Source organism: Tauraco erythrolophus, chromosome 2 (assembly GCF_009769465.1).
Source record: "Tauraco erythrolophus isolate bTauEry1 chromosome 2, bTauEry1.pri, whole genome shotgun sequence".
Lineage (NCBI taxonomy): Eukaryota > Metazoa > Chordata > Aves > Musophagiformes > Musophagidae > Tauraco > Tauraco erythrolophus.
The window spans coordinates 19,488,565-19,506,416 of NC_141466.1; the positions used below are offsets into that span (position 1 = coordinate 19,488,565).

Below are 17,852 nucleotides of genomic sequence, written 5' to 3' on the forward strand. Positions count from 1 at the left end.
CAGGAGCAGGACTCCTCACACTTCTCTGCTCCAACGTGGGGTCCCTCTCATGGAAGACAGTCCTCCATGAACTTTTCCAACGTGAGTCCTTCCCAAGGGCTGCAGTTCTTCATGAACTGCTACAGCGTGGGTCCCTTCCATGGAATGCAGTCCTTCACCAACAGACTGCTCCAGTGTGGGTCTCCTGCGGGGTCACAAGTTCTGCCAGCAAACCTGCTCCAGCGTGTGCTCCTCTCTCCATGGGTCCCCAGGTCCTGCCAGGAGCCTGCTTCAGTGCTAACTTCCCACAAGGCCACAGCCTCCTTCAAGCATCCACGTGCTCCGGCACAGGGTCTGCCATGAGCTGCAGGTGGATCTATGCTCCACCGTGGACCTCCATGGGCTGCAGCGCGACAGCCTGCCTCACCATGGTCTGCACCAGGAGCTGCAGGGGAGTCTCTGCTCTGGTACCTGGAGCACCTTCTGCCCCTCCTTCTTCACTGACCTTGGTGTCTGCAGGGTTGTTTCCCTCTCATATCCTCACTCCTCTCTCTGGCTGCAACTGCTGTTGTGCAGTAACTTTCTTCCCTTCTTAACTATGTTATCCCTGAGGTGCTGCCACCGTCACTGATGGGTTTGGCCTTGGCCAGCGCTGAGTCCATCTCAGAGCTGGCTGGCCTTGGCTCTCTTGGACATAGGGGAAGCTTCTAGCAGCTTCTCACAGAAGCCACCCCTGTAGCCGCCCTGCTACCAAAACCTTGCCATGCAAACCCAATACAATTAATTATGTGCATAATTTTAACATTTAATTGAGGAATAGACTCCTTATGCCTAGATTATCAGAAACCGTCTAGAATTTGCAATCAGGGGTACTAGAGTTCACAGCAAGTCTTCCGAAATTCAGAATACATATGCAATTTATATACTAAGATTTACTTGCATCTCAAGCATGTTTTAAAAGCTGTTAAAATTCCAAAATTCAGGCTATGCATAGAACATTCTTTTACCATGTTTACTTTATGCTACAATCTTTAATGCATAACCGCACACCCTGTTTAAGCCAAAACCTAACTCGGTTTACAGCTAAGTTTTGGTACAAAACGCTTCACACTGTTCAGATTCTGTCTTCCTCTACGCGTATCTACATGTGTTCTCTCTTAGTCTTTTGGAGGCAATGAAGAGAGATGGAAGATAGATGGAATACAGTTATATAGATACAATTAGGTGAAATGATGGGTGTAAAGTGTTTGGTTTGTTTTATTTGATATGCATATCTCTATCCCTCAGGACCTGAGGTTCCAATATTTTGTTTTTTCTAACCGTACCAGTAATCTGAGGCCTTTTTTTGAGGGGATGTACTACACAGAATTGGAGGGTGGAAGGTTGCTTCAAACTAAGTGCTTAAGTTCAGAATTGTGTCTTTTTAAATGGTCTTCTCTCTATTTGGCTAAACACATGACTAAAAGCAGCATTTATTTCCTGACAGATTACTTCTGCTGTGGATCTCTTCTCATTTTTGGTCTCTTGCAGGGCTTAGCTAATATTGAAGCAGCATTATATAACAAAACACTAGACACTGTAATGATGTCTCCATTTTCTGATCCTAGCAAAATAATTATGTTATTTTTTTTTTTTATGTATAGAAGGCTTTTCTTCAGTAAACATTTTTCTTTTCTTTTACAGATTTCAAGCATGTATTTATTTTGCATCTGTCTTTCAAGCTATGTCATGTGGTATCCATTACTTAGCATCTGTGTTCATGGCTGTTACTCCTAACTTTGTATGTGGGATCCCTGGAAATGTGAGTAGTGTTCTTTTCTACAACTCCTCTGAATCAAGTATAGAGGACATCTGGACACTATGGACATCAGCAGAAAATTACATTGTAGTCCAGCTGGAAAATGGAGAAATTTGGGAACTTAGCCAATGCAGCAAGTCCAAACGAGAAGTCAGTTTGGATCTGGCATATGAATACAAAGGCAACAAGTCCATATATTCTTGTTCTGATGGATTTCTCTATGATGATACCAAGTGGAAGAGCACTGTTGTTACACAGTGGGATCTGGTCTGTGACCGAGAATGGCTTGCAAAATTAATCCAGCCTACATTCATGCTTGGAGTCTTGATTGGAGCAGTGATTTTTGGTGACATTGCTGACAGGTAAAGTGCCATCTGAAAATTGTACCTTCGGATTGCATGCGTACCTGCCTATTTTGTTGTTTTCATTCATTGTGTATTCATAATTATGTATTCACAATTTAGGAGGTTTGGATATTGTTTTATTCATAGAGGTGTTTAACTCAATTTCTTTTTCCAGTAGCAAGTACTAATTTTTAAATGTATTTGCAAATAATTTGCTTTTAGAATTTTTTTCCTACTTTATATCAGCCATTGTTCTAGGCTTTGATCCCTCAAATTGCCCTGTGCAGCTAGTATTTGCCTCTAGATTTTTTTTTTTTTTTAACAGGAATAGCAATAGTTAGTAGTAATAACAGTAAAACCTGTGAAGTAGATTTTCACCTCATTTTCCATGAAGAGGGATTCCTTATGAAAACATAGATTTATTTCTGGATAGACAAACAGCTTGAAGGGCTACTGGAAGATTAAAAATAATGTACTTTAAAATCACAAATTTCCTAACCTCTGTCATGAATACGGTTCTGTGGGGCTGATGAAAGTGCCTTGAGGGTTTGGTCAGGCCCCACGTTCTTAAAACAAACACTTGTACACTATTTTCCCTTGCTGTCCAATTGCAGTTTTCCCCTGAGTGGTTAGCTTAAACTTCAGTCTCTTGAAGGTTAGCCCAGATAGGAGGCAAAATGGTTGTCATAGAGCTGTGCTGTAGTTTCACATATTTACCAGCACATAGAAAGTTCTGGCTGAGCAGGAGGACAGTCGCTCCATGGAGGGACTCAACGCGAGCAGTCCCTTGCTCACGGTGCCAAGGCCGTCACCCTTCAGCCTGCTCCCCTCCGACACTCCCTCCCTGGATGTTTTCTCAAATCATGCACTGAGATCCAGCGTCAGAGCTGGACTCGGAAGCAAGAGTGAGATCGAGGATGTACGTCTGTATCCTCCTGCTCCTCCTGGTTTTCTCTCTCAACGTGAACGTACGTATTCCTACCTCAGAAGAAGACCCGGCTATGCCCCTCTACCCATATGAGAGTCAAATGCCTAAGCTACGTTGTACTGGGTTTTGTCCCAGGTTGTTGACTTGCAGGCTGGTTTAGTGTTACTTGCCTCTTTCTATAAAGGAGCTTGTTGACCAACAGCTCTGTTAGGTGGAGAGTGAGGTTTTATCCCACAGCTAACAGTATAAACAGAAAAACAGGCGTGTTGTTTTCTGGTTTTCCTTCATTAGCACAATACTACAGTATTACAGTTACAACATGGAAATGCAAAATAAAGATAATTTTTTTTTTTAATTTGGTTTTAGAACACATGAAATCAATCTTCCCTCTTGATCCAAAACTTTATATAACTATTTAATACAAAACCAGAATATAATGCCAACATTTGTTCTGTGTTCCTTTAAATCATTCATAGCTTGCTTAATTAGTACTCAGACATGATTTATAAGGTTATGATCATATTGTTCTCATTTCCATTAATTCAAGCCATGGACAGCCAGTTAAGATAATACGCACATTCTGAGTTGTGGATTTACAAGCATAGAATTTACAGCTGAAAGTTATTTTCTGACACATCCTGGCTGGTGGGAAATAAGATTGTGGGCTCCTCCCATTCCTAATTAACAGATTTCCCAACAGAAGAGCTCTGACAGCTGAGATTCACTGGATTCTCTTCTGGCAGGGATCAGAGAGCAAACGTACATGACTCCAAGTCAGGGTTGGAGAAAAGTAGGGGGGCACTGGGAAGAAATATGTCATGTGGCTGTTTGGACTACATCTCCTATTTACAACATCACTTTCCAGGGTTGTTTTAATGTGGTACCAAATACGGAGAAAAAAGGATGAATGAGCCCACACCCTTGAAAGTACTCAAACTCTATATCTGAACATAATAGCCACGTCTGAGAAAAGCTGTTCACAGTGGAGTAGATAATGAAAGTCCAAGAGAATATTATCAGGGAAGAAAAATGAGTCCGTGCATTTTGTGTTACAGAACATTTGTAGACAGGATATAATGAATCCTCAATAGAGTGTTGTGGATCTACTGCAGATTTCATAGATTCATAGATTTCTAGGTTGGAAAAGTCCTTAGAGATCATCCAGTCCAACCGTCCCTAATCTCCCATTAAACCATATCCTTAAGTAGTTCACCCACCCTTTTCTTAAACACATCCAGGGATGGGGACTCAACCACCTCCCTGGGCAGCCTATTTCTAGGTTTTCTCCTCAGATGAGCTGCTTATTGATAGCATGTGCTAACTTGTTTAGAGACAACTGACTCTGCTTGGTATATTTACTCCCTGAGATAAACAAATAGAAGTTCCTTTTTACTAAATCACAGAATCACAGAATCACAGAATGGTTAGGGCTGGAAGGGACCTTCAAAGGTCATCTAGTCCAACCCCCCTGCAAGGAACAGGGACATCTCCAACTAGATCAGGTTGCTCAGGGCCTCGTCCAACCTGGCCTTGAACGTCTCCAGGGATGGAGCATCCACCACCTCTCTGGGCAACCTGTTCCAGTGTTCTACAACTCTCATGGTAAAAAATTTTTTCCTAATATCCAATCTGAATCTACCTCCCTCTATTTTAAAACCCTTGTCCTATCACAACAGGCCCTCCTGAACAGCCTCTCCCCAATGCTCTTCTTTTACACTGGAAATTACTGTGTTGTTGATGGGCAGCTGGTATTCGACATGTTTCTTTTTTTTTTTTCTCTTAGGTTACCAGTTTATTGGATTTCTGTGTTTGTACATGCAGGTGTGTGTGCTGGGATGCGATCAGAAAGTTTTTCATTACTATCCAAATTGGTTGTTACTTTGGCAAGAGATAGCATATGTTATCACAGCTAACTTTTGTTAGAAATTATTAATTAGTGTTACTTAATATAAAATCAGAAAAAGCAAGTCTTACCTACTGTCCTCAAAAATAAGACAGTAAATTTGCAGATTAGTTACGTAGAAATTAAACTTGAAACTGGAGGTGGGCATACATAATACCCACTTCTGCATGTTGCTTCCAGCCAAGAATAATGGAATGAAAGTTTCTTCCATAGGAGCTTTCTTTTTCTTGTGTTTACTTGGAATTACTGAAAATTTAATTGTTTTCTTTCTTGTGTGGTGAGGAAAACACAGGAAACTAATCTAGAGTTTCTGTGGTGAGTGAGAGCATTAAATACAGTATTTTCAGACTCACTTCCAGATAAGCTCTCGTGTTGCAGGTGTATTTTAGTAGAATATTTGTAGTTATGCCTAACTTTATTCCTGCTGTGATCTGCAGACTGGGAAGACAGCGTGTTATATGGTTCACAAGTGCTGGTCAGTTTGTGTTTGGCATCGCGGTGGCCTTCACATTTGACTACTACAGTTTCGTGATTATGCGCTTTCTCCTTGCTATGGTAAGAAAGGATGTTCACCCTGAATCTTTTTATGTGTCATCTCCTACCCCTTCTCAGGAAAACCTCCCTTTTGTTCTTATTTCTTCCCCTATTTCACTATTCTAAAGCCCCCTCTGTTGCACTTATTTCAGCAGAGCAGGGAGAGTCTGAATGTTCTTGGACCACAGCACTTTTCCTCTTTGAATTAATAGAAAGCATCTGTATGAAGCAGTGTTTGGTACTTCCTCCATCCCAACCTCTGCTGGACTGGTAATTAAATACCAAGTGTGAGCAGCAAACTCTGGATTCTGCACTGCAGCTGCCATTGCATTTCTCCTTATTGTCAGAAATGAAGTATAATTTTCTTAACATAATGAATCCATAATAAGTATGATTTTTATCTCTACCATTTTGAGTGATGGAGGAGAGATGCACATTTTCTCTTCCATGCATCTCTTTGGTCTTTTAGACTATATCTGAAATACTAAATACATAGGTAGACATGTTTAATACCTAGATATTTATACTGTACTTAAGGGTATGCCAGTATATGTTTATGTGTATCTATGCGCATAATTTTTTATATATATATGTATGATGTATATCCAATATCTACTATATATTCAATGTTTATAGATATAGTAACCAGTTTTAAATTACTATTTTACATCAAAAAGTATAATATTTGTAATCTTTCACTATATAATGCATATAGAAATCAGAAAGCTATCACAAGAAAAATTATGTAAGTTATTTAAAGCAGGTTAGAAATTTGAAAATAATGACAGAATTTATTTTATTCCTGCTGGCAGTGCATTATTCAAGACAGGACCTTGCACCTGGAGAACCCTTTGCCTGATTAGAGCTCAGAAGGATTTCCTAGCAGAAAAAACTTCATGGGCATTTCAGCCTTGAACAGTGAGATCAACAGGAGTCCCTCTGCTGACTCCCTTGGCTGCTGATGCTAGGGGCTGTGGTAGTTTAGAAAAGCAAAAAGCTCCGAGCAGACAGGTGCTGTAGGTTTTAAGTGCTCACTGGGACTGATTTGTGAGATAGAGGTCTAAAGCTCTGACCCTGTGCCACTGAGATCAGCACAGCTTCCCTATCAGGTTCAGTGGGTTCAGAATCAGACTTCATTAACTGGAATATTTTTAACCAGAAAATTGATTAATCAAAACAATATACTGGAATATTTTCTAGTCTAGATTTTGTAACTGTGTTTTGAAATGTTTTGAGATACCAAGAGTTTAACTGTTACTAGAGAAATTGAAAAAAAAAAAAGAGTATTCAATAATATATAGCATTTTTTCATTGAAAATATGCCAGTAATTGCATTCCATTAATATGGCTAGAAAATATATGAGAACCTATAGCCATATAAATGAGATTATTTTCCAACATTGTAAAAATTTGATTTTATGAGATAATTTACAAGGTTGTGGAAGGTAATTCTTAGTAAATTTGTGGTTCCTGACATGCAGATTATTACTAGTCTGCTTAAAAGCCAAGGTCAAGATTTTCAGAAGTGTCAATCACTTCAGGGGATCTCATTTTCCCAAGGGTCCAGTTTGCCATGTCATTAAGAGATCTGATTTTTGAAGGTGAAGGGCTTAATGACATTAGCAAACTACGCTCTTTTTCAGGTGTCTCTTGCTCGTTGTCCCCCACTACAGAGAAGCATCCAAAATCACTTCACATTTTTAAATATAGTGTCCGGGCAGTCTGAAGGTTTGAGTGAACTTTTTCTCCAGCTTATTTGTTTTCAGGGTTGCCTTTTTTTCTGTCAGTGTGAGACATGCCAGTGCAGTGACAATTAAGCATACACAAATGTGGAACATTGTTAGCTGTTTGTTTTTACAAAAAAACTGTTGCACAAGGAGAGGAGATACAAACTTCTCTTTTTTCTTTTTTCTCTCTTTCCCACCCCCCTAGGTTTCAAGTGGCTATCTGGTTGTGGCTTTTGTTTATGTGACTGAATTTGTTGGCATTAAAGCACGAACATGGGCCTCTATGCATGTCCATGCTTTTTTTGCTATGGGAATTATGATTGTGGCACTCGTGGGATTTTTAGTTCGGACCTGGTGGGTCTATCAGATGTTTCTCTCCATAGCAACTCTTCCCTTTGTCTTGTGCTGCTGGATGCTCCCAGAAACACCTTTTTGGCTCCTGTCAGAGGAAAGATACGAAGATGCGCAAAAAGTAATTAATATAATGGCAAGATGGAATAAAGTAAGCACTCCCTGCAAAGTTTCCGAACTGTGCTCAGTCCAAGATGATCTAGTCAGTGACAGAACAGGTGACAATGACACGTCCTCAGCAAAGAAGCACAGCATCTCAGACCTGTTTTGTAATTGGCACATTGCAAGAAGGACCATCACAGTCTGGCTGATCTGGTTCACTGGGAGCTTGGGGTACTACGTCTTCTCCCTCAGTTCTGTCAGTCTAGGAGGCAATGAATATTTAAATCTTTTTCTCATAGGTAAATATTTTTGTACCTTATTCTGTTTATGACAGAACTAGAACATAACATTTAGAAATTCTATAGATTTGACAGCCAATTTTTAAACTTTGTTCATTCAATTATAAACCTTGTTCAAAAAGTGTCTTGCTAACGCTTCAGAAGACTAACACAGGAGAAGTATCGTTCACTCCAAATCTCACTGTTTCTGAAACAAAGAAGAGAATTTTAAATTTGTTGGTATACAAAATTCTTCTCTGTCTGTCTTTGTGATTGTAAAGCCATATTCTGCTTGTCTCCTCTTTGCCTGCAAGGCTATAGCAGTTCCACACAAACACCAAGGGAAGCAGCCCCGCAACAGAAAATTCGCACGGCTCTGTTATAGGCACAAACTAGGAAAAAGAAAGAAAAAAATTATCCCTTTAGTCATTTACAGTCATGATATATTGCGTCAATCTGTGTAGAAAATAGATTCATAATTCTCATAAGCAAAAGTAATTTTAGTTTTCTCAAAAGTATATTTTTAATTTAGTTGTACTATTCTTTTAATTTTGTTGGTCTGACTGTAACCTTTCTCTGGTATGTTGGTTGTTTATAAAGGTGGCATTCAAATGCATTCAAGGCCTGACCCAAACTTGGTTAAAATCAGTGGAAATATTCCATTGCCTTCAGAAGACTCTAGATCAGGCACGCAGCTCTGAGCTAGCAAAGAATTAAATCACGCACTTGGCTTTGTGCGACTGAGCGCTCTCAGTAAAGTGAATGTGACTGTTCGTGTACATAAGCACGCAGACGGAGTGGAGCTGCCCTGAATTCAGTTTGTGTTGTCACATATTATAGTGTGTTGATAGACTGACGTGTTGAAGAGCGGATGCTAGTATTGCACAGATAGCTAAGCTGTTGCGGTGGAGCACAATGTTGTAAGTCACCATATCCCCCTCTTCCAAAAACATTTTAGCAGACTAACAAACACTGAATAATTGCAGCCTGCTTTTACCAACACAAGCCCATAAGATTGTTTCACGATATGATAAGTGTATTGACATACTATATGTGCGTAGTAAAGGAATGCAGCACACTTGTTAAGGGCTGGATATGTTCTTCCTTGATGTTACATTGGACATAGTAGCATTCTTCACGAGCAAGTTGGTTTAAAACATGTCTGAACTGGCTTAGGCTCAATATAACGTGTCTAGTGGCAAATCATGTTTAAACAGGGTTTGTGAACCGTCCTAGCCAAATGTCAGTTCCTTTAGAGCTGCAGCAGTTTTCTTCTGGAAATAGACATTAGGAAGAGATGATCTGAGCGAGAGTGAGATATTGTAAGCAGCTGCCTCCTTTTTAGTGGAGAAAAGAGAAAGCTGGAAATGCACTCTCTGCATTTGTGGAGCTGGCTCAGAAAAAAATGGACCTGGAGAGACCTTGCTTGCCTTTTACATCAGGGTGATTTGGGGCTGAAGCTGGGGAGGCACCTCTGGCTTCAGTTCCTGGCACCTGTGTCGAGGTGGAAGCTGGCAAATCCCGAGAGGCGTGTTGGTGCGACACCAGCAATGTTCCTTGTGGGCACGCCTAAGCTGTTGATGTGAAAAAAACTGAAGCAAAAGGGCAGCACATGGAGAGCTTTCAGTCACAAGTGCCAGTGTCAGAAAAGCAGGACCGTGGCCTTGCTGTTTTCTGTAATTTTCCACCCCAAAGAGAACCGGAGCAGCTCTGTGCTGTGAAACCCGTTTCCCGCGTCCTTCTCCATCCCCCACTGCCATGGTTTAGGCCATGTTTTCTGCCTTCTGTTGCCATTTCTGTTACAAAGTGAATGAGCCCAACACAATGGTTATCTCTGGATTTCACTTATTGCCCCCTAGATTAAATTCATCCTCATAAAGAGGAAGTTAGAGTTATAACATGAATATGTGTAATCATGACTTAAAACGAAATAATTTCATACTGACAGGTGCTGTGGAGTTGCCTTGCTATGTCATTGCTTGCATTGGGATGGACAAACTGGGAAGGAGAAACACACTCATTCCGTTCCTTATTTTAAGTGCATTGATCTGTGTTTTAATTATGTTCATACCTCAGGTTAGTCACGTATCGTTGAAAGTGTCGCTACAGTAGAAATTGATTTTAAAGACTGTCTGTAGATGCAGCTGCTCTTTCTAAATCATATAATTGACTAAAGGCTGGTTTTAAAATGTGGCTGCCAGTCTAAGATAGATTTCTGTATTTTCAGTACAGGTTTCACAGTTTCATTGCTGGAGTCACATGTAAAATGTTCCTAGGGCTTCAGTGAACCAGGACCGGTAGAAAGTTATATGGACACTAGTTACTTATTGAGCCCAATTTTTAAAAAGCAAGCAATAAGTATTCCTTATTGTTTAAAGAAGGGTCATAACTTTTGAAGAATTTGAATTAAGTTTGGAACAGTGTTATTTTCTGGTGATTTATTTATTTGTGCTCTCTTTCAATAGGATTTCAATATATTAATTATCTTAGCAAATATGGCTGGAAAATTTTCAATAGGTGTGGCATTTGGCCTTATATATCTCTACACAGCAGAACTGTACCCAACAATTGTAAGGTAAGAACTTTCACCAGTCATAGATTTTTCATTGTTTTGCTGTTATTTCCTTTTCTTTATTATGCTCCTGGGCCAGATCCAGCAACTCTTGGCATTAATGCCAGTGGCCCGAAAAACTTGGAATGGGATGAGTTCCTCCACTGCTTCAGAGTTGTCTAGTATTTGACTGTACAATAAATTTTTATTTATTTTTCATTTCCATGAGCATTGACAGGTTTCACTGACGAATTAAAAGAATACTCAATACTTTCTTAAATATTATTTCTGCCTCTCTTAAAAGTCCTGGTTGTTCATCCTGTGATCTATGCTGAATGAGGATTATCTTTTTAATCTTAGTTATAGAAGCAGCTGAATTTCACTACAATAGAAATTTACAGTGATGTAGCAATAACTTCGTACTATAATTGCATAAAGACACATAGCATCCTACTGGTGTTTTAAGTGTCTGTGCATTTTTAATTGTTTGCTTTATCTGCCAGAATTCTTATTGAATCTTTGGTTTACGTGTAGATCACTTGCAGTTGGAAGTGGAAGCATGATGTGCCGTGTAGGAAGTGTGGTTGCTCCTTTCTGTGTGTATCTGAGAAGCGTTTGGATTTTCTTGCCACTCGTAAGTATTTAGTTCAATGGTGAATGTTTCTGGCTTTGGCAAGGCATAGGTGTCACTTGTTTTCTCAGGAACCAAAGATGAACTTTTATTTTGAAAGGGAAATTGAATGAACCTTTCTTGTTCCAAATTTTAAGTCTCAAAAATTAGTAACTTCATATTGTTAAAAATATACAACTAAAGCAAAAGGGAAACTTTGAGTCACTGAAATATTCTGAAATGGTTTTATGATGGAAGATATAAAAATTTCCATAAAAATATACTATATCTAGCATGTCACATTTAAGAAGTGTCTTAGTCCATACTTCTTTACTCTGCAGGCCTAGCAGTTCTTGACCATGCTCCTGATTTATTCTTACCCTTTTCCAAAGACATAGATCTTCCATTCTTGGAATTCAGCATGGGTGGCTCTTTTTTCTTACATTGCTCCTGAATCTTTTCCTGGGACATTGCGTCTTTGGAATAGCCTTCCAAAGATCAAGAATATCGTATGCTTGCTATACTTGGTCTTCACAACTGTCCCAAAGATCCCTTTTTATGTTTTTCATCTACAAGAACTGAACAAAACAATTCATGAGATAGAAAAAGAGAAGCAAATGGTATGTCGATGAGGTTCATGGTGACTTTGACAAGCAACAGAACCTTGGATTAATTAAGCACATCCTACTTGTAGGTGACTCTGGGTCATGCTATCATTAGGTTTTGTCTTCTACCACCAGTTGCCCCAGGAAAAGAGAGGTGGGACTCTTTCTTTGTGGACTTTGGGCATTTTGCACGTGCACATAGTGCATGTCTGCACTGTGTAGCTTCAGATCCAATTTTTGACAAAATATTTTATGTATTTCACTGATAAGTCACATTTCTTCATTACATTTTTGTTATAGAATCATAGAATCATAGAATGGTTAGGGCTGGAAGGGACCTTCAAAGGTCATCTAGTCCAACCCCCCTGCAAGGAACAGGGATATCTCCAACTAGATCAGGTTGCTCAGGGCCTTGTCCAACCTGGCCTTGAACGTCTCCAGGGATGGAGCATCCACCACCTCTCTGGGCAACCTGTTCCAGTGTTCTACCACTCTCATAGTAAAAAATTTTTTCCTAATATCCAACCTGAACCTACCTCCCTCTATTTTAAAACCATTACCCCTTGTCCTATCATAACTGGCCCTCCTGAACAGCCTCTCCCCATCTTTCCTGTAGGCCCCCTTGAGGTACTGGAAGACCGCTATAAGGTCACCCCGGAGCCTCCTCTTCTCCAGGCTGAACAGCCCCAACTCTTTCAGCCTGTCCTCATAGGAAAGGTGCTCCAGCCCTCTTATCATCTTCGTGGCCCTATGAGGGGTATGAGGTATTTGCTGCTTAGAAATCCTGCAGCTATTCAACCTCCTTCTTTCTCCTGAAGGATAATTTATGCCCATATATGTAAAAACATAAATTACAAAGTTTATATTAAGACTTTAAGTAGAGGAGAGTTTATTAACCATTTAAAAATAGTTTGAGTTCTTTCAAAACCCTTTAGAATTCACTGTAAACAGCACAGCGATGTTATATGTAGATTATACAAGTTAGAAGAGGAAAATGTAATGGGATGTGTCTTTAACCTAGATTCTTACTCTAATTTTGTCTACTGCGTTGGAATTTCCTGAAAAAATGGCATTGTGTCCTTTTGATTATAAAATCTTCAATTAAAGATGCTACAGATTGGGTTTGGAGAATTATTTGGAGCTTGTTTCATTATTTAAATTAATTACTTTCAGTTGTTTTGGATGAAAGTTAAGAGGATGAAGCAGACCACAAATTAATGTATTCTCTTAAGCTCCTAAAAAATGTTTTCTTTCTTAATAATGGCCCCATACAACCCAAGATACCATCTCAGAAAACGCAAAGAAACATTTGCACAGCAGAGTGATCATGGGAGAACATTCTTCTTCTCTTGTCAGTGTTTTGCCTTTACTGGCTGAGATAAGCTTTATCTGTGCAGAAGCACTGCAGTTAAACCACAGATGGGGAATGCTCAAACGTGCTGGAGAGCAGTGGAAATGGCAGTATAAACAGAGGAACTATTTCAGCTATGAACAACTCTCAGTGTACAAGAAGTATCCAGCGTATTTGTAGAGTTGTGTAGTAGCTCACAGTGAATATGTTTTCATTATTAGCTACTATTGTAAGACATTTGCCTGTTTATTAAATAAGCGTGTCTTGAGTTGGAGCATAGCTTGCCAAGTCTCAGGTAACAGAAGTGTTTTGGAATGCAAGTGAGATGAAACGGATTACATTTGTAAGTAAACTGATATATGTCATGTTGATCTATTGTATACACCATACATTGTCAAGCAGTTACTACTGCTATTTGTTTGACAGTCTGCCTCCCATACAGTTGTGCCACCTATGAGTAATGCAAGCATCTCATTTGAATGCCTATAAATCTTTAATAACTTGCCAAGTATTTTTTTCATGTGACAACTTTCTAGAACTTACAGTAAAGCAACTGTTCCATGTATAACCTATTTCTGTTTCTCAGCTGTTAAGAATTATGTTACAGTAGCCCTTTAGCGGATTTGATATGTCTCAGATAAACCATAAACTATAAATTAAAAAAAAAAAAACCATCTCCACTGAAGTCAGTAAAGTTAAAGGAATGCAAAACCTGTGTCTAATATTAGTGGATTTTCAAGACAAAATTTAACCTTTTTTTGTTGAAGTAGGAATTTTGTAAGTAAGATCACATTTTAGATTGGTTCACAGCCATCAGATGTGGATATAAATAGAAATAGCAGACTAGAATGATCATTTGTTGTCAGAAGTAAAAGTATTATTTTGTAGAGATATTTAATTCAAATTATCTTTTGTTCTAGACTAAATATATTAAGTCCTGGTTTTAGACCTCTGTGAAATCAAAATTGTTGCTCCAGGGAGGGAGGAAAACATCTGAAAAATGGTGGTAAATCTTTTTTTGAAGTTATTTATGGTAGCTGTTAGAAGCTGCTGGCTGTCCTGAAGCGTTGGGAATAGTTTGCAGGTTTGGCTAAGCAGAAAGTCCAATTTGAAATTAAGACCCTGAAAAAGCAACAAATTTAAGCAGGTACTCCTGAAAATTAACTTTGATGGAGCTTAAAGATACTTAAATACTTTGTACAATAGTACAACTTAATCCATAAGCATTTAACTCATTGACTATATCAGAAGAACACTTTCTGATGCTGAATTATATGTGTAAAATAGTCCAGATATACAAAATGTACACATTTGTTATGAGCAAGCAAAGAGCTACGTTCTGTCGGATGGCTCATGAAGAAATGTGCCTAGATAAGACTGCAAAAGACTTGCTTAGACTAAATGTAACTTTGTTGATAAGTGTGGTTACTGCCCTGAAAAGGTAGACGACATTTGAGAAGTCCTTTCAGTAACATACTGTGACTTAGTTGTTTCATATTCTGTCTTTCATAGAAAATATTGGAAAATGCTTTGTAGGGTTAGGGAGAGAGGAAACACACTGAATTATTTGGTGTGCAGCAGCTTTCACATGAGAAAAAGAAAACTAACCTGATGGAATAGAATTAAGAGAGCTGAGATGAAAAGACAGGAAAGATGGTGGTTTGTACATGTACAGAATAGTGAGAGTTTGCAGGTTCATGAGGAAGGAAAACATAAGAAGAATGCAAAGTGGCTAAAAGACTAACCAGAACAGAGACAACATACATTCTTAAAGCACACAGTGTTACTTTAACCTTTTTCTGTTGGGCATCAGTAGTGACCCTGCTCTCACAAACTCCAAAAAGTATGGGTATCCATAAGCTTCAATATCCTTAACAGCCCTCAATATCCTCAACAGCCCTCAGTATCCTCAAATATAAACTTATGACAGCCTAGAGGATGTGCATAAGAGAGGTTACCATGGAAGAGCTGCCATGGTCAATTCATCCTGTCTTATAGTGGCAGAAAATCATCTTTTAATAGTGGAGAAGAGTTTTGACACTCAGAGTTGAGACTTCAATGTTTTGGAATATATTTTTAAATATCACCCATGCCACATAAATATATGCCTGCAAGGATTTCCCTCAGTTTGTCACTCAGTGCCATTTCCTCTGGTCACATTACTGCTAGGATTTTTTTTCCCAATTTCTCATGGTAAGAGCATGACTGTTTTATTTTCACTGTAGTTTGTAGTATTCAACAGTATTTTGCTTATTTTTTTATTTTGTCAGCCTCTATATTTAATGCAAGTGCAAAAAGAGGAGTGCATGCAGCAGTCTCAAAAGTGCTTGAGACAAGCTGTCCTCTTCTTTTGGAGGAGGGGAGGAAGCAAAAGCAGCACAGTGTATTTGCATGAAAATAGCACTGTTCAAGGTTAAGCTGGAGAATTCCAATTTTAAAGCACCTTTCTGGCTTAAGAAGAAAGTCTGGCTTGGCTGCAGATGGTAGCTGGCCAGTTCTTCTCAAGCTCTGTGTGAGAGACATAGGCATAATAATTCCAAGTGCTCTCTCTCACACTTGGAAAGAAAGTATTAAGCAAACAGGACAGACCTGAGAATCAGCATAGGGCAAGATAAGGATAATACAGTATCAAATCGCACAGTCATAAAATGGAAAAACACTGAGGCCAGGCACAGTGTACTCTGTGGAAGCATTTCTATCAAGAGAGATTTGGGTTGTTTATAACCTGGCTTTGGAAGAATGTCAGGGTTTTAATTCTGTCTGTACTTCAAAGGAGGAAAGTGAATTGTTCTCACTGAACAAAGCACAGAAATGAAGGGGATGAAAAGATACTCCTGCAGCATGTGTGCTTCTGCATCTACCCTGCATGATCCTGATCCTTGCAGCACTCGTGCTGAAGTAAGGTGGTGTTACAGAACTGCGTACACCGTGGACAAATCCAAGTGATCCCAGTGGAAATGTCAGTAGATGCCCACATCTCTAGCAGATCTTTGAAACTGCAGTTTAGCAAAGTATTCCTGTTGAGAGCTAGATTCATTATTTGCTGAAGTGCAGATATATGTATTCTGTTTTCTCAAACAGAATTATTCCTGCTTGCACTGTATTGATCCCTTGGGGAGCAAAACATTTCTCTTGCTCTTCATTAGTTCTGCTGCATAATCTTTCACTTACACAACAAAGAAAGATGGTTCTTTTATTAAGACGTATGATCTTTGTTTTACATTACAGTTCCTTGTGCTTTATTTTAAATGTACTTTCAAGCAAGATCAAAGATGTGCATAACTTGAAAGACATTTCTACCTTTACAGCTACTGTTTATTTCTTCTAGTTGCTTGTTGGAATCATGGCTCTTCTGAGTGGAATATTAACAATAATGCTTCCAGAAACACTGGGAAAACCGTTGACTAATACTTTGGTGGAAGCTACAGAAATGGGAAGAAACAAGAAAAGCTGTTCAGGAAACACTCCTCCAGCACACAGTGGTGCAGCATTAGAAAAGATGGAGATGTTTGGTCAAGAAACAGTCAGCATTGAGAAATAAAGTAACAGCAAAATGGCTGTTCCCAATTTTAATCATTATATAATTTAGAAGATGTTTTTATTCAAGAAATATGACTGTTCTATAATGTCTGTGCCTTTTAATTTGTATCTAGTCTTGCCTTTTCAACAGAGCAAGTATATAAAACCTTTTCCACATGACTGAGGTACTGCAGAAAATTTGATAGGATTTCTAGATCCCTTGTCAAATTTACCTGGGCTTTAGAAAACCTGTATCTGACTTGCTGTGACCAGTTGGAATGATTACTCTAAATGTTGGAACCTACCTGATTACAGATATGTAAAAAATACGCCAATTCTTTGCTTCACATTTTCTGCAGTTAGATTTGGAAACCCACCACAAAGTGCCTTGTCTGCTCTCATCCTATTGCAGCTGACAGTTACAGGCTTGAGACTGCAAAACATGGTAAACTCAAGCAGTTATAATTCAAGAGAGAAGCCTTAACATTGCATCAAGTCATATCAATAATTTCAGAGTCTAACTATTTTTTTTTTCAAATTTTCTACTAGAAAAGGTGCCATTGCTAACAAAGGACAGTATTCTGTGGAACAGCTTCTGACTGAAAAAATATTACTAAGTATGCAAAATGTGCAAATAGTTTGTATACTGTTCATTCTGTTGAACAGCAAATGTATTTTTATTAGCGGTTCAGAAAAAAAATGTTCACTGGCTCTACTACTGTCTTGGTAAGTTCTTTTTCGTTTAGGCAAAACTAAAATGCCTGGTGCCTTTGAAAGTCATATTCATTCCAGATCGTTATTTCAGTGCTCCCCTTCTCACTTATTTCAGCTCAGATCTAGCATCAGATTCTTCACAGCTTTCAAGAGCTACACCAGCAACTTTGCCAAATGCCTCCATCAAGGCCTTCCCAGTTCTCAGAGGAGCAGCGTAAGTGGCAAATGGGTTTTATTCAGGCTCTCTGCACAGAGGTGGACTTAGTTATTAATGAAAGTTTAGTAGACATGGTATCTACACATTATTTTTCTCATAGATCAGCTGTCTGTAGCTCATTTTTTCCTTACACCACACAAAATCAATTAGAAAAATAGAATTCAAAAAATGGTAGCTGGAAAACACTGATCAAGAGAAGAGTTACCAGTTACTCTAGTAATTTTAGTCAAAGTGTCTGTGAATGTCTCACTGTTGTGATGCCTTGTGTGCATCAACACTTTCTTCTTGGTGCAGTGATTCTGCCTTATGACTGTGGACCACAGGAAACTGTTAGACAGGAA

General features: G+C 38.9%; 1 protein-coding gene across 1 annotated transcript; it reads left to right on the forward strand.

Annotated features, from left to right (window-relative positions):
- Window positions 1–1,174: 1,174 nt before the first annotated feature.
- On the forward strand, window positions 1,175–16,602 carry SLC22A16 (solute carrier family 22 member 16). Its single transcript, XM_009989614.2, is given in 9 exon segments — window positions 1,175–1,243; window positions 1,246–1,384; window positions 1,638–2,139; window positions 5,390–5,507; window positions 7,419–7,965; window positions 9,893–10,020; window positions 10,410–10,519; window positions 11,030–11,129; window positions 16,390–16,602. Coding segments are annotated over 9 exon segments (1,926 nt in total).
- The last annotated feature ends 1,250 nt before the right edge of the window (window positions 16,603–17,852 follow it).